At 51.1% G+C, this 24,946-nt stretch overlaps 1 protein-coding gene and 3 long non-coding RNA genes across 5 annotated transcripts in view; 2 read left to right on the top strand and 2 right to left on the bottom strand.

Moving 5' to 3' along the window:
- The window catches only part of MYBPC2 (myosin binding protein C2), a gene marked incomplete at its 5' end in the record, with an annotated part of 98,215 nt that overhangs the window by 5,387 nt on the left and 67,882 nt on the right, over window positions 1–24,946 (top strand). Inside the window, 13 exons of the mRNA XM_085045400.1 lie at window positions 1,437–1,485; window positions 2,397–2,456; window positions 5,270–5,466; window positions 7,126–7,258; window positions 9,079–9,203; window positions 11,940–12,045; window positions 13,986–14,152; window positions 18,454–18,619; window positions 20,048–20,154; window positions 20,914–20,943; window positions 21,474–21,613; window positions 23,668–23,827; window positions 24,822–24,926. Coding sequence (XP_084901526.1) covers window positions 1,437–1,485; window positions 2,397–2,456; window positions 5,270–5,466; window positions 7,126–7,258; window positions 9,079–9,203; window positions 11,940–12,045; window positions 13,986–14,152; window positions 18,454–18,619; window positions 20,048–20,154; window positions 20,914–20,943; window positions 21,474–21,613; window positions 23,668–23,827; window positions 24,822–24,926 — 1,545 coding nt within the window. The remainder of the gene's footprint in view (window positions 1–1,436; window positions 1,486–2,396; window positions 2,457–5,269; window positions 5,467–7,125; window positions 7,259–9,078; window positions 9,204–11,939; window positions 12,046–13,985; window positions 14,153–18,453; window positions 18,620–20,047; window positions 20,155–20,913; window positions 20,944–21,473; window positions 21,614–23,667; window positions 23,828–24,821; window positions 24,927–24,946) is intronic.
- Window positions 15,273–16,130, top strand: LOC146422943 (uncharacterized). Its single transcript, XR_014847798.1, has 3 exons — window positions 15,273–15,430; window positions 15,546–15,711; window positions 15,752–16,130. It is a non-coding gene; the product is annotated as an uncharacterized LOC146422943 (long non-coding RNA).
- LOC146422942 (uncharacterized) lies at window positions 21,614–22,070 on the bottom strand. 2 transcript variants are annotated; one of them, XR_014847794.1, is made up of 3 exons: window positions 21,929–22,070; window positions 21,794–21,897; window positions 21,614–21,673 (listed from the first exon to the last, which is right to left on the bottom strand). It is a non-coding gene; the product is annotated as an uncharacterized LOC146422942 (long non-coding RNA). The 2 variants fall into 2 exon arrangements; XR_014847795.1 differs by having other exon boundaries at window positions 21,940–22,070.
- Window positions 22,827–23,348, bottom strand: LOC146422941 (uncharacterized). The gene is made up of 3 exons (XR_014847797.1): window positions 23,321–23,348; window positions 23,167–23,278; window positions 22,827–22,860 (listed from the first exon to the last, which is right to left on the bottom strand). It is a non-coding gene; the product is annotated as an uncharacterized LOC146422941 (long non-coding RNA).

The raw sequence follows: 24,946 nt of genomic DNA, 5'->3' as shown, positions 1-24,946 counted from the left end.
AAAAGGAAAAAAATCCCAAAAACCCCCCAAAAAAACCCCAACAAAACCACAAAACCCAAAAACCACAAAAAACCCCAAAAAACACCCAAAAAACACCCAAAAAAACCCAAAAAAGGAAAAAAATCCCCAAAAAAGCCAAAAAACACCTGAAAATCACCTGGAAAACCCAAAAAATAAAAAAAAAAATCCCCACAAAAACCCCAAAAATCCCATGGGAAACCCAAAATCCCCCAAAGACAAGAAGGACTGTTGTTCCTTCAACATTGATGTTGAGGGTGAGAAACCCAAAAAAAACCCCAAAAAAACCTTAAAAGCCCTAAAAAACCCTAAAAACACCCCAGAAATACCCCAAAAAAGGAAAAAAAATCCAAAAAACCAAAAAAAACCCTAAAAAAACCCAAAAAGGGAAAAAATCCCAAAAAAACCCCAAAAACACCCAAAAAACCCAAAACCCTCAAAAAAAAACCCACCCAAAAAACACCCAAAAAACCCCTAAAAAATCCCCAAAAACACCCAAAAAATGAAAAAATGAAAAAAAAACCCAAAACCATGTGAGAAATAAAAAAAAAAAATCCAAAAAACCACACAAAACATGAAAAAAATCCAAAAAAACCCCCAAAAATGAAAAAAATCCCCAAACCCCCTAAAAAATCCAAAAAAAAACCCCAAAAAACCCCAAAAATCCCATGAGAAACTCAAAATCCCTCAAAGACAAGAAGGACTTTAGTTCCTTCAACCTTGACTTCGAGGGTGAGAAACCCAAAAATCCCAAAAACCCCAAAAGAAACTCAAAAAAACCCTAAAAAAAACCCCCAAAACACCCAAAAATCACCTGAAAAACCCTAAAAATCCCCAAAAATCACCTGGAAAACCCTAAAAATCCCCAAAAATCACCTGGAAAACCCAAAAACCCCTAAAAAAATCCCAAAAAAAACCCCAAAAACACCCAAAAATCACCTGGAAACCCCCAAAAAAACCCCAAAAAACCACCCCAAAAACACCGAAAAATCACAGGGAAAACCCAAGAATCCCTAAAAACACCCAAAAAAAAAACCCCTTAAAAAACCCTAAAAACACCCCAAAAACACCCAAAAATCACTTGGAAAACCCAAAAAACCCTAAAAACACCCTAAAAAAACCCCAAAAAACCAAAAAAAACCCCTAAAAAACCCCCCAAAAAAACCTGAAAACACCCAAAAATCACCTGGAAAACCCAAAAAACCCTAAAAACCCTAAAAAAACCCCCAAAAACCACAACAAAGACACTCAAAAATCACCTGGAAAACCCCAAAAAAGACCCTAAAAACACCCAAAAATCACCTGGAAACCCTCAAAAAAACCTGAAAACACCCCAAAATCACCTGGAAAACCCAAAAAACCCTAAAAAAACCCGAAAAACCCCCAAAACCCCCTGTGACCCCAAAGTCTCCCCGCAGCCTCTCGCCCCACTGGCTCTGACAATGTGCTGGAAGCCTTCAAGAGAACGTGAGTCAGAAACCCCAAAATCCCCAAACTGACCCCAAAATCCCACCCGGGACCCCAAAATCCCTAAATTGATCCCAAAATTACCTTCAGGACCCCAAAAATCCCCAAATTGACCCCAAAATCCCACCCGGGACCCCAAAAACCCCCAAATTGCCCCCAAAATTACCCTCAGGACTCCAAAATCCCACCTGGGACCCCAAAATCTTCATTGTGACCCCAAAAACCCCAAATTGACCCCAAAATCCTCATTGGGACCCCAAAATCCCACCCGGGACCCCAAAAACCCCCTGATTGACCCCAAAATCCCACCTGGGACCCCAAAATTACCCTCAGGACCCCAAAGTTATCCTCGGGACCCCAAAATCCCACCTGGGACCCCAAAATCCTCATTGGGACCCCAAAATTACCCTCAGGACCCCAAAAACCCCCTGATTGACCCCAAAATGTCCTGATTGACCCCAAAAACCCCAAACTGACCCCAAAATCTTCATTGCGACCCCAAAATCCCACCCGGGACCCCAAAATCCCCCAAATTTCCCCTGGAGAACCCAAAAATCTCCCAAATTTCCCCCATATTTTCTCTGGAGACCCCAAAACTCCCCCGAGATCCCAAAAATCTACAAATTCCCCTCTGGTGACCCCAAATTTCCCCTGGAGACCCCAAAATTCCCCCAAATTTCCCCCAAATTTCCCCTGGAAACCCCAAATTACCCCTGGAGACCCCACAATCCCCAAATGTCCCTCAAATTTCTCCCCTGAGATCCAAAATTCCCCAAAATTCCCAAATCCCCAAATTTCCCCCAAAACTCCCAAATTTCCCCCTGGAACCCAAAATCCCCCCAAATTCCCCCAAAACTCCCCAAATTTGCCCCCAAAGACCCCAAAATTCCCCAAATTCCCCCCAAACGCAGGGGTGACGCCAAGGACGACGCGGCCGGGGAGCTGGACTTCAGCGGGCTGCTGAAAAAGAGGTGAGGGGAGGAGGAGGAGGCTGGGAGGAAGGTCAGGGGTGGGTGAGGGTGGTGGAGGTGAGGAGGAAGGTGAGGATGAGGATGAAGGTGATGAAGGTGAGGATGATGAAGGTGGGATGGAGATGATGAAGGTGAGGATGATGAAGGTGAGGATGATGAAGGTGAGGATGATGAAGGTGAGGATGATGAAGGTGAGGATGATGAAGGTGGAGATGATGAAGGTGGAGATGAGGATGAGGATGATGAAGATGAATTGGGATTGGGATGGAGATGATGAAGGTGAGGATGATGAAGATGAGAATGATGAAGATGAGGATGGGATGGAGATGATGAAGATGAAGATTATGAAGATGTGATGGAGATGATGAAGATGAAGATGAGGATGGGATGGAGATGATGAAGATGAGGATGGGATGATGAAGATGAAGATGAGGATGGGATGGAGATGATGAAGGTGGAGATGATGATGAAGGTAGCGATGAGGATGAAGATGAGGATGATGAAGATGAGGATGGGATGGAGATGAAGATGATGAAGATGAAGATGAGGATGGGATGGAGATGATGATGATGAAGATGAGGATGGGATGGAGATGAAGATGATGATGATGAAGATGAGGATGGGATGGAGATGATGAAGATGAGGATGATGAGGATGGGATGGAGATGATGAAGGTGGAGATGAGGATGGGATGGAGATGATGAAGGTGGAGGTGATGATGATGAAGGTAGCGATGAGGATGAAGATGAGGATGATGAAGATGGAGTTGGGATTGGGATGGAGATGATGAAGGTGGAAATGATGAAGATGACGATGATGAAGATGAGGATGAGGAAGGTGTGATGGAGATGATAAAGATGAGAGAATGGGATGGGATGGAGATGATGAAGGTGGAGATGAGAACGGGACGGGATGAGGATGATGATGAAGATGATGATGAAACCCCCAGGGAGGTCCAGAAGGAGGAGACGAGGAGGAAGAAGGAGGAGGAGGAGGATGAGGATAGGATGACTTTGGGATGGGATGGGATGGGATGGGATTGGGATGAAGATAAGGATGATGATGATGATGATGAAGATGATGAAGATGAGCCCATGTCCCCAGGGAGGTGCAGGAGGAGGAGGATGGGATGGAGATAAGACGAGGATGGGATGGGATGATGGGGATGGGATGGGATGATGATGACAATGATGAAGATGATGAAGATGATGAAGATGATGATGATGATGAAGATGACCCCATGTCCCCCAGGGAGGTGCAGGAGGAGGAGACGAGGAGGAAGAAGGAGGAGGAGGAGGATGGGGATGGAGATAGGACGAGGATGGGACGGGATGATGGGGAAGGGATGGGATGGGATGATGATGAAGATGACGATGATGATGATGATGATGATGATGAAGATGACCCCATGTCCCTCAGGGAAGTCCAGGAGGAGGAGACGAGGAGGAAGAAGGAGGAGGAGGATGAGGATAGGATGGAATGAGGATGAGGATGATGATGATGGGAATGGGATGATGAGGATGGGGATGGGATGAAGATGATGAAGATGATGATGATGATGAATCCCCAGGGAGGTCCAGGAGGAGGAAACTCGGCAGAAGAAGGAGGAGGAGGAGGATGGGGATGGAGATAGGACAAGGATGATGATGGGATGGGGATGATGATGATGATGATGGGGATGATGAAGATGAGGATGATGATGATGAAGATCAAGATGAAGATGATGATGAATCCCCCAGGGAAGTCCAGGAGGAGGAGACGCGGCGGAAGAAGGAGAATGAGGATGGGATGGGATGGGATGAGGATGGTGGGAATGGGATGAAGATGAGGATGATGATGAAGATGATGATGAAGAAGATGAAGATGATGATGAAACCCCAGGGAGGTGCAGGAGGAGGAAACGAGGAGGAAGAAGGAGGAGGAGGATGGGGTTGGGATGAGGATGATGATGGGATGGGATGGGGATGACGTTGGGATGGGATGATGAAGATGAGGATGAAGATGATGAATCCCCCAGGGATGTCCAGGAGGAGGAGATGCGGCGGAAGAAGGAGGAGGAGGATGGGATGGAGATAGGACGAGGATGGGGATGGGATGAGGATGATGATGATGAGGATGGGATGAAGATGACCCCATGTCCCCAGGGAGGTGCAGGAGGAGGAGACGAGGAGGAAGAAGGAGGAGGAGGATAGGATGACTTTGGGATGGGATGGGATGGTGGGAATGGGATGAAGATGAGGATGAAGATGATGATGATGATGATGATGAAACCCCAGGGAGGTGCAGGAGGAGGAGACGAGGAGGAAGAAGGAGGAGGAGGAGGAGGAGGAGGATAGAGATAGGATGGGATTAGGATGTAGATAATGATGATGGGGATGGGATGAGGATGATGACAATGATGAAGATGACCCCATGTCCCCAGGGAGGTGCAGGAGGAGGAGATGAGGAGGAAGAAGGAGGAGGAGGAGGAGGAGGATAGGATGATGATGATGATGATGATGATGATAACTCAGGGAGGTGCAGGAGGAGGAGGAGGATGAGGATAGGATGACTTCGGGATGGGATGGGATGGTGGGAATGGGATGAAGATGAGGATGATGATGGGGATGATGACGATGATGATGATGATGAAGATGATGAAGATGACCCCATGTCCCCAGGGAGGTGCAGGAGGAGGAGACGAGGAGGAAGAAGGAGGAGGAGGAGGAGGATAGGATGACTTTGGGATGGGATGGGATGGTGGGAATGGGATGAAGATGAGGATGATGATGATGAAGATGATGAAGATGATGATGATGATGATGATAACTCAGGGAAGTCCAGGAGGAGGAGACGAGGAGGAAGAAGGAGGAGGAGGAGGACACCATCCCCCCCGAGATCTGGGAGCTGCTCAAAGGCGTCACCAAGAAGAGCGAGTACGAGAGGATCGCCTTCCAGTACGGCATCACCGACCTGCGCGGCATGCTGAAACGCCTCAAGAAGGTCAAGGTGGAGCCCAAGAAGAGCGAAGGTGGGGATTGGGGATTTTGGGAAATTTTGGGGATTTTTTGGGATTTTTTGGGAATTTTTTGGATTTTTTTGGAATTTTTTTTGATTTTTTTTCGATTTTTTTCTATTTTTTTGCCGATTTTTTGCGAATTTTTTTGCCGATTTTTTGTGAATTTTTTGGGGAGTTTCTGAGGGAGGCTGAAGCGCCTCAAGAAGGTCAAGGTGGAGCCCAAGAAGAGCGAAGGTGGGGATTGGGGATTTTGGGAAATTTTGGGAATTTTTTGGGAATTTTTTGGGATTTTTTTTGGGAATTTTTTGGGATTTTTTTTCGATTTTTTTGAATTTTTTTCAATTTTTTTTCGAATTTTTTTCGAATTTTTTGCCCATTTTTTGTGAATTTTTGGGAATCTCAGGGGAGGCTGAAACACCTCAAGAAGGTCAAGGTGGAGCCCAAGAAGAGCGAAGGTGGGGATTTGGGAATTTTGGGAATTTTGGGAATTCTGGGAATTTTGGGGATTTTTGGGGATTTTTTGGGATTTTTTTCTGATTTTTCGATTTTTTCAATTTTTTCAATTTTAATTTTTTTTGAATTTTTTAATTTTTTTGGGGAGTTTCTGATGGGATGAGGCTGAAACACCTCAAGAAGGTCAAGGTGGAGCCCAAGAAGAGCGAAGGTGGGGATTTGGGAATTTTGGGAATTTTGGGGATTTTTTGGGAATTTTTTGGGATTTTTTTTCCAGATTTTTTGGGATTTTTTTCTGATTTTTTTAATTTTTTTTTTTTATTTTTTCGATTTTTTTTCGATTTTTTTGCCGATTTTTTGTGAATTTTTGGGGGAATTTCAGGGGAAGGCTGAAACACCTCAAGAAGGTCAAGGCGGAAATTTGGGAATTTTGGGAAATTTTGGGGTTTTTTTGGGGGGATTTTTTGGAATTTTTGGGGTTTTTTTGGGGATTTTGGGTTTTTTTCAGATTTTTTCAAATTTTAAAAAATTTTTTACTAATTTTTAATAAATTTTTGGGAGTTTCTGGGATGAGGCTGAAACTCCTCGAGAAGGAAAATTTTTTCCCAAATTTTTTTCGATTTTTGGTTTTTTTTTTTTAATTTTTGGCCAATTTTTTGCGAATTTTGGGGGGAATTTTTTTGGTATTTTTTTTTTTTTTAATTTTCCTGTGGATTTCTCCTTGGATTTTCGGTGCTCTCAGGTGATTTTCAGGTGTTTCAGGTGATTTTTCAGGTACCTCAGGTGATTTTTTTGGGATTTTTGTGATGATTTTTCAGCTATTTTTTGGGGGATTTTTTTGGGGATTTTTTTGGGGATTTTCCTGTGGATTTTCAGGTATCTCAGGTGCTTTTTTGGGCTCTCAGGTGATTTTTTGGGGATTTTTGTGACGATTTTTCGGCGATTTTTCAGTGATTTTTTTGGGCTTTTTTTTGGGATTTTCCTGTGGATTTCTGGTGCTCTCAGGTGATTTTCAGGTATCCCAGGTGATTTCTCAGGTATCTCAGGTGATTTTTTGGGCTCTCAGGTGATTTTTGTGACGATTTTTATGGCGATTTTTCGGCTATTTTTTTGGGGATTTTTTTGGGGATTTTCCTGTGGATTTCCGGTGCTCCCAGGTGATTCCCAGGTAGCCCAGGTGATTCCCAGGTAGCCCAGGTGATCTCTCCTCTCTCGCAGCCTTCATCCGGAAGCTGGACCCCGCCTACCAGGTGGACAAGGGGAACAAGATCCGGCTGATGGTGGAGCTCAGCAACCCCGACCTGCCGCTCAAGTGGTACAAGAACGGGCAGCTCATCAAACCCAGCAACAAGTGAGTGTCTCAGGTGTGCCCAGGTGGGTCTGGGGATATCCCCAGGTGTGTCACAGGTGTGTCACAGGTGTGCTCAGGTGGGTCTGGGGATATCCCCAGGTGTGCTCAAGTGGTACAAGAACGGGCAGCTCATCAAACCCAGCAACGAGTGTGTGTCTCAGGTGTGCCCAGGTGTGCTCAGGTGTGCCCAGGTGTGTCACAGGTGTGCCCAAGTGGTACAAGAACGGGCAGCTCATCAAACCCAGCAACAAGTGAGTGTCTCAGGTGTCACAGGTGTGCCCAGGTGTGTCACAGCTGTGTCACAGGTGTGCCCAGGTGGGTCTGGGGATATCCCCAGGTGTGCTCAAGTGGTACAAGAACGGGCAGCTGGTCAAACCCAGCAACAAGTGAGTGTCTCAGGTGTGCCCAGGTGTGTCACAGGTGTGATCAGGTGTGTCACAGGTACAGGCAGCTCATCAAACCCAGCAACAAGTGAGTGTCTCACCTGTGCCCAGGTGTGCCCAGATGTGCCCAGGTGTGTCACAGGTGTGTCACAGGTGTGCTTAGGTGTGTCACAGGTGTGCCCAGGTGGGTCTGGGGATATCCCCAGGTGTGCCCAGGTTTGTCTCAGGTGTCCCCAGTCCCACTCAGGTGTGTCTCACCTGTCCCCAGCTGTCCCCAGGTGCACTCAGGTGTGTCTCAGGTGCACTCAGGTGTGTCTCACCTGTCCCCAGGTACACCCAGCTGTCCCCAGGTGCACTCAGGTGTGTCCCCAGGTGTGTCTCAGGTGTCCACAGTCACACTCAGGTGTGTCTCAGGTGTCCCCATTTACACTCAGGTGTGTCTCAGGTGTGTCTCACCTGTCCCTGGGTGTCACTCAGGTGCACTCAGGTGTGTCTCAGGTGTCCCCAGGTGTCCCCAGGTGCACTCAGGTGTGTCTCACCTGTCCCTGGGTGTCACTCAGGTGCACTCAGGTGTGTCTCAGGTGTCCCCAGTCCCACTCAGGTGTGTCTCACCTGTCCCCAGGTACACCCAGGTGTGTCACAGGTACATTCAGGTGTGTCTCAGCTGTCCCCAGGTGTCCCCAGGTGCACTCAGGTGTGTCTCACCTGTCCCCAGGTGTGTCTCAGCTGTCCCCAGTCCCACTCAGGTGTGTCTCAGCTGTCCCCAGTCACACTCAGGTGTGTCTCAGGTGTCCCCAGGTGCACTCAGGTGTGTCTCACCTGTCCCCAGGTGTGTCTCAGCTGTCCCCAGTCCCACTCAGGTGTGTCTCAGCTGTCCCCAGTCACACTCAGGTGTGTCTCAGGTGTCCCCAGGTGCACTCAGGTGTGTCTCACCTGTCCCCAGGTGTGTCTCAGCTGTCCCCAGTCCCACTCAGGTGTGTCTCAGCTGTCCCCAGTCACACTCAGGTGTGTCTCAGGTGTCCCCAGGTGCACTCAGGTGTGTCTCACCTGTCCCCAGGTGTGTCTCAGCTGTCCCCAGTCCCACTCAGGTGTGTCTCAGCTGTCCCCAGTCACACTCAGGTGTGTCTCAGGTGTCCCCAGGTGCACTCAGGTGTATCTCACCTGTCCCCAGGTACACCCAGCTGTCCCCAGGTGTGTCTCAGCTGTCCCCAGCTGTCCCCAGTCGCACTCAGGTGTGTCTCACCTGTCCCCAGGTGTGTCTCACCTGTCCCCAGTCGCACTCAGGTGTGTCTCACCTGCCCGCAGGTACACCCAGCTGTCCCCAGGTGTGTCTCAGCTGTCCCCAGGTGTCCCCAGTCGCACTCAGGTGTGTCTCACCTGTCCCAGGTGTCCCCAGGTGTCCCCAGTCGCACTCAGGTGTGTCTCACCTGCCCGCAGGTACGTTTTCGAGAACGTTGGCCTCAAGCGCATCCTGACCATCAACAAGTGCTCTCTGGCCGACGACGCTGCGTACGAGTGTCGCGTCAACGACGAGAAGTGCTTCACCGAGGTCTTCGTCAAGGGTCAGTGGGATCCCAGAAACCCCAAAATATCCCAAAATATCCTAAAAATGGGAAAAACGACCCCAAAAACAACCCAAAAACCCCCCAAACCCCCCACAAAACCCCACAAAACACCCCAAAAACAGCCCAAAAATGGGAAAAATACCCCAAAATGTGAGTGAACGACAAGAAGTGCTTCACCGAGGTCTTCGTCAAGGGTCAGTGGGATCCCAAAATATCCCAAAATATCCCAAAAACAACCCAAAATCCGGGAAAAACGACCCAAAAAATGGGAAAAACGACCCCAAAAATGGGAAAAATGACCCAAAAAACATCCTGAAAATGGAGAAATCCAAAAAAAACCTGGGAAAAATACCCCAAAATGTGAGTGAATGACGAGAAGTGCTTCACCGAGGTCTTCGTCAAGGGTCAGTGGCACCCCAAAAACCCCAAAAAACCCCAAAATATCCCAAAACCATCCCAAAAATGGGGAGAAACACCCCAAAAAACCCCAAAAACACCCCAAAAATGGGGAAAATACCCCAAAATGTGAGTGAACGACGAGAAGTGCTTCACCGAGGTCTTCGTCAAGGGTCAGTGGGATCCCAAAAACCTCAAAAATGTCCCAAAAAAAACCCCAAAAAATGGGAAAAACCCCCAAAGAACCCCAAAAACACCCACAAAACGCCCCCAAAACATCCCAAAAATGGGGAAAATACCCCAAAATCTGAGTCAACGATGAGAAGTGCTTCACCGAGGTCTTTGTCAAGGGTCAGTGGGATCCCAAAAACCCCAAACTATCCCAAGAAATCCCAAAAACTGGAGAAAAACCCCCAAAAACTGAGATAAAACCCTAAAACCAGACCCAGGACCCCCAAAAACTCAGGAAAACACCCTAAAAACTGGGGAAAAAAATCCCAAAAATCAGGGAAAAAAAATCCCAAAAATGGGGTTAAGACCCCATAAATGGGGGAAAACCCCCAGAAACTGGCAAAAAAATCCCAAAAATTGGGAAAACACCCCAGAACTCGGGAATAATCCCCAAAACTGGGGAAAACACCCCAAAAATTGGGGTAAAACCCCAAAAATTAGGATAAAACCCCCAAAGAACTGGGAAAAAATCCCCAAAAATGGGGAAAACACCCCAAAAGTCGGGAAAACATCCCAAAAATGTGGATAAAACCCAAAAAAATCGGGAAAAACCCCCAAAAACTGGGAAAAAAATCCCAAAAATCAGGAAAGGTCCCCAAAAAATTGGGAAAAAATCCCCAAAAATAGGGATAAACCAAAAAAAACCTGGGAAAAAATCCCAAAAACCGGGAAAACACCCCAAAAATGGGGATAAAACCCTAAAAATGCGGAAAACCCCCCAAAATTTGGGAAAAACCACCCAAAAAAAAGCAGAAAACACCTCAAAAAATGGGGTAAAACCCCTGAAAAAGTGGGAAAAAAATCCTAAAAATTGGGAAAACACCCCAAAAAATGGGGATAAAACTCCAAAAATCGGGAAAAAAATCCCAAAAAACTGGGAAAAAAATCCCAAAAATCTGGATAAAACCCCAAAACTGGGGAAAACACTCCAAAAATGGGGATAAACATCCCAAAATGGGGGAAAAAAACCAAAAAACTGGGAAAAAAATCCCGAAAATGGGGAAAACACCCCAAAAAAACCCTGGGGAAAAAATCCTAAAAATCATGAAAGCACCCCAAAAAAATTGGGAAAAACACCCAAAAATTGGGAAAACACCCAAAAAAATTGGAAAAACACCCCAAAAATCAGGAAACCCCCCCCAAAGAACTGGGAAAAAAATCCCCAAAAATCATGAAAACACCCCAAAAAACTGGGAAAAAATCCCAAAAATCTGGATAAAACCCCAAAAATAGGGGAAAACACCCCAAAAAATCGGGAAAAACGCCCAAAAATCAGGCTAAAACCCAAAAAAATCAGGGAAAAAACCCCAAAAAACTGTGAAAAAATCCCAAAAATCTGGATAAAACCCCAAAAAATAGGGGAAAACACCCCAAAAAATCGGGAAAAAATCCCAAAAATCTGGATAAAACCCCAAAAATAGGGGAAAACACCCCAAAAAATCGGGAAAAACCCCCAAAAATTGGGGAAAAAACACCAAAAAATCGGGAAAAAAACCCCAAAAAATTGGGAAAAAATCCCAAAAATCAGGATAAAACCCAAAAAAATCGGGAAAAAACCCCAAAAAACTGGGAAAAAATCCCAAAAATCTGGATAAAACCCAAAAAAATAGGGGAAAACACCCCAAAAAATCGGGAAAAACCCCAAAAATTGGGAAAAAACCACCAAAAAATCGGGAAAAAAACCCAAAAAAACTGTGAAAAAATCCCAAAAAAATCGGGAAAAAACCCCAAAAAACTGTGAAAAAATCCCAAAAATCAGGATAAAACCCAAAAAAATAGGGAAAAACCCCCAAAAATCAGGATAAAACCCAAAAAAATAGGGAAAAAACCCCAAAAATCAGGATAAAACCCAAAAAAATTGGGGAAAAAACCACCAAAAAATTGGGAAAAAATCCCAAAAATCGGGAAAAATTCCCAAAAATCAGGAAAAATCCCCAAAAATCAGGAAAACCCCCAAAAAACTGGGGAAAAAAAATCCCAAAAATGGGGAAAACGCCCCCAAAAAAATTGGGGAAAAAACCCCAAAAATCGGGAAAAATCCCCAAAAATCAGGAAAAGCCCCCAAAGCTGGGGCCAGACCCCAAACTGACCCCTGCTGCCCCGCAGAGCCGCCGGTGACCATCGTGAAAGGGCCGGAGGACCAGCAGGTGGTGGTCGGAGAGAGAGCCGTGCTCGAGGCCGAGGTGTCCGAGGAGGGAGCCCAGGTCATGTGGTAAGGGGCAGGGGGTCAGCTGGGGGTCAGCTGGGGTCAGCTGGGGTCATCTTGTGGTCAGCTGGGGTCAGCTGTGGTCAGCTGGGGTCATCTTGTGGTCAGCTGGGGTCAGCTGTGGTCATCTGCACTGTTCTGTGGTCATCTTGTGGTCAGCTGGGGTCAGCTGAGGTCATCCTGTGGTCATTTGTATCCATCTGCACTGTCCTGTGTCCATCCTGTGGTCAGCTGTGGTCATCTTGTGGTCATTGGGGGTCAGCTGGAGTCATCCTGGGGTCAGCTGGGGTCAGCTGTGGTCATCTTGTGGTCATCCTGTGGTCAGCTGGGGTCAGCTGTGGTCATCTACATTGTCCTGTGGTCATCCTGGGGTCAGCTTGGGGTCATCTTGTGGTCAGCTGGGGTCACCTGGGGTCATCTGTGGTCATCTTGTGGTCATCCTGTGGTTATCTGTGGTCAGCTGTGGTCAGCTGTGTCCATCCTGTGGTCAGCTGGGGTCAGCTGTGTCTATCTACACTGTCCTGTGGTCATCCTGTGGTCATCTTGTGGTCAGCTGGGGTCATCTTGTGGTCAGCTGTGGTTATCTGTGGTCATGTTGGGGTCAGCTGGGGTCATCTTGTGGTCAGCTGTGGTCATCTACACTGTCCTGCGGTCATCTTGTGGTCATCCTGTGGTTATCTGTGGTCATCTACATTGTCCTGTGTCCATCCTGTGGTCAGCTGGGGTCATCCTGTGTCAGTGTCCCTCTGTGTCCATCCCATGTCCATCCCATGTCCATTCCATGTCCACCACCATATCCACCCCATATCCCTCCATGTCCACCCCACATCCACCACTGTGTCCATTCCATGTCCACCCCACGTCCACCCCACATCTCTCCATGTCCATCCCATGTCCATCCCATGTCCACCCCATATCCACCACCATGTCCACCCATGTCCACCTCACATCCACCCTATATCCCTCCATGTCCACAACCACGTCCACCACCACATCCCTCCCGTGTCCACCCATGTCCACCCCATGTCCACGCCATACCCACCCCATATCCACCACCATGTCCATCCCATGTCCACTTCACATCCACCCCATGTCCACCCCCATGTCCCTTCCATTTTCCCCACGTCTACCACCATGTCCATCCCACATCCGCCCCATATCCCACCATGTCCACCACCATGTCCACCACCATGTCCATCCCACGTCCACCACCATGTCCACCCATGTCCACCCCATATCCCTCCATGTCCACCACCATGTCCACTACCATGTCAATTCCATGTCCACCACTATGTCCACCACCATGTCCACCCACGTCCACCACCATGTCCACCCATGTCCACCCCATATCCCTCCATGTCCACCACCATGTCCACTACCATGTCAATTCCATGTCCATCCAGATCCACCCTATGTCCCACCATGTCCACCACCATGTCCACCACCATGTCCACCACCACATCCCTCCCACATCCCTCCCACGTCCCTCCCACGTCCCTCCCATGTCCCTCCCATGTCCCTCCCATGTCCCTCCCATGTCCCTCCCATGTCCCTCCCATGTCCCTCCCATGTCCCTCCCATGTCCCTCCCATGTCCCTCCCATGTCCATCCCATGTCCATCCCATGTCCATCCCATGTCCACCACCATGTGCACCCTGTGTCCATCCTCACCATTCCATGTCCACCACCATGTCCACCTGCGTCCACCACCATGTTCATTCCATGTCCACTCCACATCCACCCCATGTCCACTCCACATCCACCCCATATCCCTCCATGTCCACCACCATGTCCACCACTGTGTCCATTCCATGTCCACCACCATGTCCACCCATGTCTACCACCATCTCCATCACCATGTCCATTCCACGTCCACCCATGTCCACCCTGTGTCCATCCTCACCCCCACGTCCACTCCCCGTCCACCCACGCCGCGGTGTCCGCAGGATGAAGGACGGCGTGGAGCTGACCCGCGAGGACGCCTTCAAGTATCGCTTCAAGAAGGACGGCAAGAAGCACTTCCTGATCCTCAACGAGGCCACCAAGGAGGACACCGGCCGCTACAAGATCCTCACCAACGGCGGCGAGGCCGAGGCCGAGCTCATCGTCGAGGGTGACCGCCTGGGGGGCTTGGGGGTCACCTGGGGGTCAGGGGAGGTCCTGGAGATGGTTGAGGGTCACCTTTTGGTCCCAGGAGGTCCTGGAGAAGGTTGAAGGTCACCTGGGGGTCAAGGGAGGTCGTGGAGAAAGTCCTGAGGGGTTCTGGAATGTCCTGGAGATGGTTGAGGGTCACCTGGGGGTTCCAGGAGGTCCTGGAGAAAGTTCTGGGGGTTCTGGAATGTTCTGGAGAAGGTTGAGGGTCACCTTGAGGGTCAAGGGAGATCCTGGAGATGGTTGAGGGTCATCTTGGAGTCCCAGAAGGTCCTGGAGAATGTCTTGGGGGGTCATGGAATGTCCTGGAGGTGGTTGAGGGTCACCTTTTGGTCCCAGGAGGTCCTGGAGAAGGTTGAAGGTCACATGGGGGTCAAGGGAGGTCCTGGAGAAAGTTCTGGGGGGTTCTGGAATGTCCTGGAGATGGTTGAGGGTCACCTTGAGGTCAAGGGAGGTCCTGGAGAAGGTTGAGGGTCACCTTGGGGTCCCAGAAGGTCCTGGAGAAAGTCCTGAGAGGTTCTGGAATGTCCTAGAAAAGGTTGAAGGTCACCTTTTGGTCCCCGGAGGTCCTGAAGATGGCTGAGGGTCACCTGGGGGTCAAGGGAGGTATTTGAGATGGTTGACGGTCACCTTGGGATCCCAGGAGGTCCTGGAGATGGCTGAGGGTCACCTGGGGGTCCCAGAAGGTCCTGGAGATGGTTGAAGGTCACCTTTTGGTCCCCAGAGGTCCTGGAGATGGTTGAGGGTCACCTTGGAGTCCCAGGAGATCCTTGAGAAGGTCTTGGGGGGTCCTGGAATGTCCTGGAGATGGTTGGGGTCACCTTGAGGTCAAGGGAGGTCCTGGAGATGGTTGAGGGTCACCTTGAGGTCCCAGAGTGTCCATGGAGAAGATCCCAGTAGGTTCCAGAAGGTCTCAGGGTTGCTGGAGAAGGTCCTGGAAGGTTCCAGAAAGTCCCAGGGATGTCTCAGGATGCTGAGGAGTCTCCAGGAGATGGCTGAGGGTCACCTTGAGGGTCGCAGGAGATCCATGGAGAAAGTTCCAGAAGGTTCCAGAAGGTCCCAGAGGTGTCTGGGAGGGTCCTGGAATGACCTGAAGATGGTTGAGGGTCACCTTGGAGTCCCAGGAGGTCCTGGAGAAGGTCCTAGAAGGTCTCAGGGGTGTTGGAGAAGGTTCTAGAAGTATCTGGTGGGTCCTGGAATGTCCTGGAGATGCTTGAGGGTCACCTTGGGGTCCCAGGAGGTCCTGGAGTGTCCATGGAGAAGGTTCTAGAAGGTCCTAGCAAGTCCTGGGAGGTCCTGAGGACTCCTGGGGCATCTCCTGGAGATGGTTGAGGGTCACCTAGAGGTCCCAGGAGGTCCTGGAGAAGATCCTAGAAGGTCTCAGGGGTATTGGAGAAGGTTCCAGAATGTTCTGGAAGGTTCCAGAAGGTCCTGGGAGGTCCTGAAGATGGCTGAGGGTCACCTTGAGGTCCCAGGAGGTCCTGGAGTGTCCACGGAGAAGGTTCCAGAAGGTTCCAGAAGGTCCTAGAAGGTTCCAGAAGGTTCCAGCAGGTTCCAGAAGGTGCCAGGTGTCTCCCAGCTCGCCTGTGTGGCTCCATAGAGGATCCTGTAGGTTCTCCATGGATTCCCATGAGCAGCTTTGGGCTCCTGAGGATTTTTGGGGTCCCTGACCCCGATTTTGGGGTTCCTAACCCAAATTTTGGGGTCCCTGATCCCATTTTTGGGGTCTCTCACCCCAATTTTGGGGTCTCCCACCCCAGAGGAGCAGCTGGAGGTTCTCCAGGGCATCTCAGGAGGTTCTCCAGGAGGTTCCTCAGGATCACTTTTATGACTCTATTTAGGATCCTATGGGATCCTATTGGTTCCCATGAACAGCTATGGGGTCCAGGTGAATTTTTGGGGTTCCTGACCCCATTTTGGGGTTTCTCGCCCCATTTTCCACCCCAGAGAAGCAGCTGGAGGTGCTGCAGGACATCTCAGGAGGTTCCTCAGGATCACTTTTATGGTTTTATTTAGGATTCTATTGGTTCCTATGGGATCCTATGGGGTCCCACAGACATTTATGGGGTCCAGGTGAATTTTTGGGGATCCTGACCCAATTTTGAGGTTTCTCACCCCAATTTTGGGGTCTCTCACCCCCCAGAGAAGCAGCTGGAGGTTCTCCAGGGCATCTCAGGAGGTTCCTCAGGAGGTTCTCCAGGATCATGTTTATAGTCTTATTTAGGATCCTATGGGATTCTATGGGTTCCCACAGACAGCTATGGGGTCCAGGTGAATTTTTGGGGTTCCTAACCCATTTTTGGGGTTTCTCACCCCAATTTTGGAGTTTCTCACCCCATTTTCCACCCCAGAGAAGCAGCTGGAGGTGCTGCAGGGCATCTCAGGAGGTTCTCCAGGATCACATTTATGGTTTTATTTAAGGATCGCAGTGATTCCCATAGACAACTTTGGGTTCCCACAGACACTTATGGGGTCCAGGTGAATTTTTGGGGTTCCTGACCCATTTTTGGGGTTTCTCACCCCAATTTTGGGGTCTCTCACCCCCCAGAGAAGCAGCTGGAGGTGCTGCCAGGCATCTCAGGAGGTTCTCCAGGAGGTTTCTCAGGATCACATCTATGGTTTTATATAGGATTTTATGGGTTCCTATGGGTTTCTATGGGATCCTATGAACAGCTCTGGGGTCCAGGTGAATTTTTGGGCTTCCTGACCCATTTTTGGGGTTTCTCACCCCAATTTTGGGGTCTCTCACCCCCCAGAGAAGCAGCTGGAAGTTCTCCAGGGCATCTCAGGAGGTTCCTCAGGATCACTTTTATGACTCCATATAGGTTTCTATTTAGGATCCTATGGGTTCCTATAGGATTCTATGAACAGCTATGGGGTCCAGGTGAATTTTGGGGATTCCTGACCCATTTTTAGGGTTTCTCACCCCAATTTTGGGGTCTCTCACCCCCCAGAGAAGCAGCTAGAAGTTCTCCAGGACATCTCAGGAGGTTCTCCAGGAGGTTCTGCAGGATCACATCTATGGTTTTATTTAGGATTCTATGAGATTCTATGGGTTCCTATGAACAGCTATGGGGTCCAGGTGAATTTTTGGGGTTCCTGACCCAATTTTGGGGTTTCTCACCCCGATTTTGGGGTCTCTCACCCCCCAGAGAAGCAGCTGGAGGTTCTCCAGGGCATCTCAGGAGGTTCCTCAGGAGGTTCTCCAGGATCATGTTTATGGTTTTAATTAGGATCCTATGGGATTCTATGAACAGCTATGGGGTGCAGGTGAATTTTTGGGGTTTCTCACCCCATTTTTGGGGTTTCTCCACCCCAGAGAAGCAGCTGGAGGTTCTCCAGGGCATCTCAGGAGGTTCCTCAGGAGGTTCTCCAGGATCATATTTAGGTTCATATGGGATCCCATGAACAGCTATGGGGTCCAGGTGAATGTTTGGGCTTCCTGACCCAATTTTGGGGTTTCTCACCCCAATTTTGGGGTCTCTCCCCCCCCCAGAGAAGCAGTTGGAGGTTCTCCAGGACATCTCAGGAGGTTCTCCAGGAGGTTTCTCAGGATCACATCTATGGTTTTATTTAGGATTCTGTGGGATTCTATGAGATCCTATGAACAGCTATGGGGTCCAGGTGAATTTTGGGGATTCCTGACCCAATTTTGGGGTTTCTCACCCCAATTTTGGGGTCTCTCACCCCCCAGAGAAGCAGCTGGAGGTGCTGCAGGGCATCTCAGGAGGTTCTCCAGGATCACATTTATGGTTTTATTTAAGGATCGCAGTGATTCCCATAGACAACTTTGGGTTCCCACAGACACTTATGGGGTCCAGGTGAATTTTTGGGGTTCCTGACCCATTTCTGGGGTTTCTCACCCCAATTTTGGGGTTTCTCACCCCCCAGAGAAGCAGCTGGAGGTGCTGCAGGGCATCTCAGGAGGTTCCTCAGGATCACTTTTATGGTTTTATTTAGGATCCTATGGGTTTCTATGGGTTCCTATGGGGTCCAGGTGAATGTTTGGGGTTCCTGACCCATTTTTAGGGTTTCTCACCCCAATTTTGGGGTCTCTCACCCCCCAGAGAAGCAGCTGGAGGTGCTGCAGGACATCTCAGGAGGTTCCTCAGGATCACTTTTATAACTCTATTTAGGATCCTATTGGTTTCTATGGGATCCTATGGGTTCCCATGAACAGCTATGGGGTCCAGGTGAATTTTTGGGGTTCCTGACCCATTTCTGGGGTTTCTCACCCCGATTTTGGGGTCTCTCACCCCCCAGAGAAGCAGCTGGAGGTGCTGCAGGGCATCGCTGACCTGACGGTGCAGGCCACGGAGCAGGCCGTGTTCAAGTGTGAGGTTTCTGACGAGAAGGTCACAGGGAAATGGTTCAAGAACGGGGTGGAGGTCAAACCCAGCAAGAGGATCCACATCTCCCACACCGGCAGGTCAGACCCCAAAAAAATTCGGGAACCCCAAAAAAAAATTGGGGGAAAAAATTTGGGGTCAAGGAATTCCCGAAAAATGTGGGGTTGGGGGGGTTTTGGGGCATTTTTGGGGGTTTTTTTGGGGATTTTTGGGATTCCTGGGTGAATTTTTTGGGATTTTGGGATCCCTGGGTGGATTTTTTTTGGGATTTTTTCTGGAATTTGGGATTTTTGGTTCCCCAGGATCCACAAGCTGGTGATCGATGATGTCCAGCCTGAGGACGAGGGACATTCTGGGGTTTTCTTTAGGGATTTTGGGATTTTTTTGGGATTTTGGGGATTTTGGGATTCCTGGATGGATTTTCTCAGGATTTTGGGATTTTTTCAGGATTTTCTCGGGATTTTGGGATTCCTGGATGGATTTTTTTGGGGATTTTTTTAGGGATTTTGGGATTCCTGGGTAGATTTTCTCAGGATTTTGGGATTCTTGGATGGATTTTTTGGGGGGGATGTTTTTAGGATTTTGGGGGGGATTTTTTCAGGGATTTTGGGATTTTTTCCGGGATTTTTTCTGGGATTTTTTTGAGGATTTTGGGATTTTTTTTGGAGATTTTTTCCGGGATTTTTTAGGGATTTTGGGGTTCCTGGGTGGATTTTTTGGGGATTTTTTCTGGAATTTGGGACTTCTGCTTCCCCAGGGTCCACAAGCTGGTGATCAATGACGTCCAGCCCAAGGACAAGGGAGATTCTAGGGGTTTTTTCAGGATTTTGGGATTCCTGGATGGAATTTTTTGGGGATTTTGGGATTCCTGGGTGGATTTTTTGGGGGATTTTTTCAGGATTTTGGGATTTTTTTGGAGATTTTTTTTGGGATCTTTTCTATAATTTGGGATTTTCAATCCCCCAGGATCCACAAGCTGGTGATCGATGACGTCCGGCCCAAGGATGAGGGAGATTCTGGGTTTTTTTAGGGATTTTGGGATTTTTTTCGGGATTTTCTCAGGATTTTGGGATTTTTTTTGGATTTTGGGATTTTTTTGGAGATTTTTTCTGGGATCTTTTCTATAATTTGGGATTTTCAATCCCCCAGGATCCACAAGCTGGTGATCGATGACGTCCGGCCCGAGGACGAGGGACATTCTGGGGTTTTTTTAGGGATTTTGGGATTTTTTTGGGGATTTTGGGATTCCTGGGTGGATTTTTTGGGGAATTTTTTCAGGATTTTGGGATTTTTTTTGAGATTTTTTCTAGGATCTTTTCTATAATTTGGTATTTTGATCCCCCAGGATCCACAAGCTGGTGATCGATGATGTCCGGCCCGAGGACGAGGGCGATTCTGGGGGGTTTTAGGGATTTTGGGAATTTTTTGGGGATTTTTTTGGGGATTTTTTCTGGATTTTGGGATTTTTTTGGGGGGATTTTTTTGATTTTGGTATTTTGACTCTCCAGGATCCACAAGCTGGTGATCGATGACGTCCGGCCCGAGGACGAGGGCGATTACACCTTCATCCCTGACGGCTACGCGCTCACCCTGTCGGCCAAACTCACACTGCAAGGTGCAGGGGGCTGGCGGAGGCAGTTATGGGGCTGGGGGTCACCCTTGGGGCATTTGGGGGCACTGGGGGCAGTTGTGGGGTCATTTATGGGGCTGGGGCAGTTTGTTATGGGGCTGGGGGGCATTTGGAGGGACGTTATGGGGCAGTTATGGGGCTGGGGGGCACTTATGGGGCAGTTGGGGGGCAGTTGTGGGGCAATTATGAGGCTGGGGGGCACTTGGGGGGCACTTAAGGGGCACTTGGGGGCAATTATGGGGCTGGGGGTCACTGAGGGGGCATTTGGGGTCAGTTATGGGGCAGTTATGGGCCTAGGGGCACTTGGGGGTCACTTGTGGGGATGATGACGTCATCAGGGTATTTCACAGTGACGTCACCGGGGGAAACCCCAATGACATCACTGTGGGAATTCCTCAATGACGTCAATGTGGGGAATTCCCCAGTGATGTCATCACCGGGAACTGGGGGTGATGACGTCATCGGGGTGTTCCCAGTGACATCACTGGAGCAAACCCCCAATGACGTCACTATGGGAATTCCGCAATTACGTCATTGCCGGGGAAACCTAATGACGTCATTATGGAGAAATTTCCCCGATGACATCATCACCTGGAAACCCCCCCATGACGTCATTACCGGGGGAACCCCAATGACGTCACTGTGGGGATATTCCCCGATGACGTCATCACTGTGAACCCCGATGACGTCACGGGGGTGTGTCTCTGGGGTCTCTGACGTCACTAACCGCCCCTCCCCCCACAGAGATCAAGGTGGAGTACGTGCCGAAACAAGGTGAGGGGGGAGGGGAGCTGGGGGGACAGGTGACACCTGGGGGGGGACAGGTGACACCTGAGTGATGGACAGGTGACACCTGGGGGGGGTCAGGTGACACCTGAGGCGGGAACAGGTGACACCTGGAGAAGGACAGGTGACATTGGGGGATGGGCAGGTGACACTGGGGGAGGACAGGTGACACCTGAGTGGATCATGTGGCACCTGGGAGGGTCATGTGACACCTGAGGGAGGGACAGGTGACACCTGGGGTGGATCACGTGACACCTGGGGAGGGAAAAGGTGACACCTGGGGATGGACAGGTGACACTGTGGGGAGGTCAGGTGACATCAGAGGATGGACAGGTGACACCTGAGTGGGACAGGTGACACCTGAGGATGGACAGGTGACACTGTGGGGAGGTCAGGTGACATCAGAGGATGGACAGGTGACACTGGGGGGGGCCAGGTGCCACCTGGGGAGCACAGAGGTGCCACCTGAGCGGCACAGGTGCCACCTGAGGTCCCCAGCTGTCCCCACCTGTCCCCAGAGCCACCCAAGATCCACCTGGACTGCTCGGGGAAGGACACGGAGAACACCTTGGTGGTGGTGGCCGGGAACAAACTGCGCCTGGATGTCCCCATCTCGGGAGAGCCGCTGCCCACGGCCACCTGGAGCAAGGACGGACAGGTGGGACACCTGTGTCACCTGTGTGTGTCACCTGTGTGTGTCATTGTGTACCTGTGTCACCTGTGTGTCACCTGGATGTCCCCATCTCGGGAGAGCCGCTGCCTGTGGCCACCTGGAGCAAGGACGGACAGGTGGGACACCTGTGTGTCACACCTGTGTGTCATTGTGTCACTGTGTCACACCTGTGTGTCACCTGGATGTCCCCATCTCGGGAGAGCCGCTGCCCGTGGCCACCTGGAGCAAGGACGGGCAGGTGACATACCTGTGTGTCACACCTGTGTCACCTGTGTGTGTCATTGTGTCACTGTGTCACACCTGAGTTACACCTGTGTGTCACCTGTGTGTCATTGTGTACCTGAGTCACACCTGTGTGTCACCTGAGTCACACCTATGTGTCACCTGGATGTCCCCATCTCGGGAGAGCCGCTGCCTGTGGCCTCCTGGAGCAAGGTGGGACACCTGTGTGTCACACCTATGTGTCACACCTGTGTACCTGTGTCACACCTGTGTCACCTGAACCCCTATGACCATTCAGTCCTCACCTGTCTCACCTGTCCCAGGTGTTCTCAGCCTGTGAAGGTTGTGTCAGGCTGGAGGAGAAGCACAGCCTGAGCAGCTTTGTCACCTGTCCTACCTGTCCCTGTGTGTCACTCCTGTGTCCCCAGGTGTCCCCAGGTGTTCTCACCTGTCCCCAGGTGTCCCCAGGTGTCCCCAGGTGTCCCCAGGTGTTCTCACCTGTCTCACCTGTCTCTCACCTGTCTCTCACCTGTCTCTCACCTGTCCCCAGGTGTTCTCGGCCAAGGAGGGCAGGGTGCGGCTGGAGGAGAAGCACAGCCTGAGCAGCTTTGTCACCTGTCCTACCTGTCCTACCTGTCCCTGTGTGTCCTACCTGTCCCTCACCTGTCCCCAGGTGTTCTCACCTGTCCCACCTGTCCCCAGGTGTTCTCAGGCTGTGAAGGTCGCATCAGGCTGGAGGAGAAGCACAGCCTGAGCAGCTTTGTCACCTGTCCTACCTGTCCCTGTGTGTCACTCCTGTGTCCCCAGGTGTTCTCACCTGTCTCACCTGTCTCTCACCTGTCCCAGGTGTTCTCAGCCTGTGAAGGTTGCATCAGGATGGAGGAGAAGCACAGCCTGAGCAGCTTTGTCACCTGTCCTACCTGTCCCTGTGTGTCACTCCTGTGTCCCCAGGTGTCCCCAGGTGTTCTCACCTGTCCCCAGGTGTCCCCAGGTGTTCTCACCTGTCTCACCTGTCGCAGGTGTTCTCGGCCAAGGAGGGCAGGGTGCGGCTGGAGGAGAAGCACGGCCTGAGCAGCTTCGTCACCTGTCCTACCTGTCCTACCTGTCCCTGTGTGTTCTCACCTGTCCCCAGGTGTCCCCAGGTGTTCTCACCTGTCTCTCACCTGTCCCACCTGTCCCCAGGTGTTCTCGGCCAAGGAGGGCAGGGTGCGGCTGGAGGAGAAGCACGGCCTGAGCACCTGTGTGTGTGTGTCCTACCTGTCCCACCTGTCCCCAGGTGTCCCCAGGTGTTCTCACCTGTCTCACCTGTCTCTCACCTGTCCCACCTGTCCCCAGGTGTTCTCAGCCAAGGAGGGCAGGGTGTGGCTGGAGGAGAAGCACAGCCTGAGCAGCTTTGTCACCTGTCCTACCTGTCCCTGTGTGTCACTCCTGTGTCCCCAGGTGTCCCCAGGTGTCCCCCAGTATTCTCACCTGTCCCACCTGTCCCCAGGTGTTCTCAGCCTGTGAAGGTCACATCAGGCTGGAGGAGAAGCACAGCCTGAGCAGCTGTGTGTGTGTGTCCCACCTGTCCCACCTGTCCCCAGGTGTCCCCAGCTGTCCCCAGCTGTCCCTCACCTGTCCCCAGGTGTTCTCGGCCAAGGAGGGCAGGGTGCGGCTGGAGGAGAAGCACGGCCTGAGCAGCTTTGTCACCTGTCCTGCCTGTCCCTGTGTGTCCCCAGCTGTCCCTCACCTGTCCCTCAACTGTCCCTCACCTGTCCCACCTGTCCCACCTGTCCCCAGGTGTCACCAGGTGTTCTCACCTGTCTCACCTGTGGCAGGTGTTCTCGGCCAAGGAGGGCAGGGTGCGGCTGGAGGAGAAGCACGGCCTGAGCAGCTTCGTCATCGAGAGCGCCGAGCGCGGCGACGAGGGACGTTACGACATCGTCGTCACCAACCCGGCCGGCGAGGACAAGGCGGCCATCACCATCCGCGTCGTGGGTCAGTGACGCACCTGGGCGCACCTGGGGGCACCTGGGGATAGCCACAGACACACCTGGGCACACCTGGGCACACCTTGGGGCACCTGGGCACACTTGGGGGCACCTGGGCACACCTGGGCACACCTGGGGATAGCCACAGACACACCTGGGCACACCTGGGGGCACTGGGGACACACCTGAGCATACCTGGGCACACCTGGGGGCACCTGGGGATAGCCACAGACACACCTGGGCACACCTGGGGGCACTGGGGACACACCTGAGCATACCTGGGCACACCTGGGGGCACCTGGGGATAGCCACAGACACACCTGGGCACACCTGGGGGCACTGGGGACACACCTGAGCATACCTGGGCACACCTGGGGGCACCTGGGGATAGCCACAGACACACCTGGGGACAATGGGGACACACCTGGGCATGCCTGGGACACACCTGGGGGCAATGGGGACACATCTGGGCACACCTGGGGATAGCCACAGACACACCTGGGGGCACCTGGGCACACCTGGGCACACCTGGGGAACTGGGGACAATGGGGACGTTACGACATCGTCGTCACCAACCCGGCTGGCGAGGACAAGGCGGCCATCACCATCCGCGTCGTGGGTCAGTGACTCACCTGGGCACACCTGGGGATAGCCACAGACACACCTGGGCACACCTGGGGGCACCTGGGGATAGCCACAGAGGGCAATGGGGACAGTGGGGACACACCTGGGCACACCTGGGGATAGCCACAGACACCCCTGGGATACACCTGGGCACACCTGGGGGCAATGGAGGCACACCTGGGACACACCTGGGGGCACTGGGGACACACCTGGGACACACCTGTGACACACCTGTGACACACCTGGGCACACCTGGGGCACACCTGGCAGTCGCTGCCTGCCGTGCCAGCCCAGGTGTGTCTCACCTGTGTGTCTCACCTGTGTCTCACCTGTGTCTCACCTGTGTCTCACCTGTGTCTCTCTCACCTGTCTCACAGATGTCCCTGACCCCCCCGAGGCTGTCCGAGTGACCTCGGTGGGCGAGGACTGGGCAGTGCTGGTCTGGGAGCCGCCCAAGTACGACGGGGGACAGCCGGTGACAGGTGAGACCCCTGGGCACACC

This window comes from Lichenostomus cassidix, unplaced genomic scaffold (assembly GCF_008360975.1).
Source record: "Lichenostomus cassidix isolate B80296 unplaced genomic scaffold, HeHo_3.0 HiC_scaffold_38, whole genome shotgun sequence".
In the NCBI taxonomy this organism is placed as follows: Eukaryota; Metazoa; Chordata; class Aves; order Passeriformes; family Meliphagidae; genus Lichenostomus; species Lichenostomus cassidix.
The sequence above is the reverse complement of the archived record's forward strand: the minus strand, read 5'-3'. Positions and strand labels throughout refer to the sequence as shown.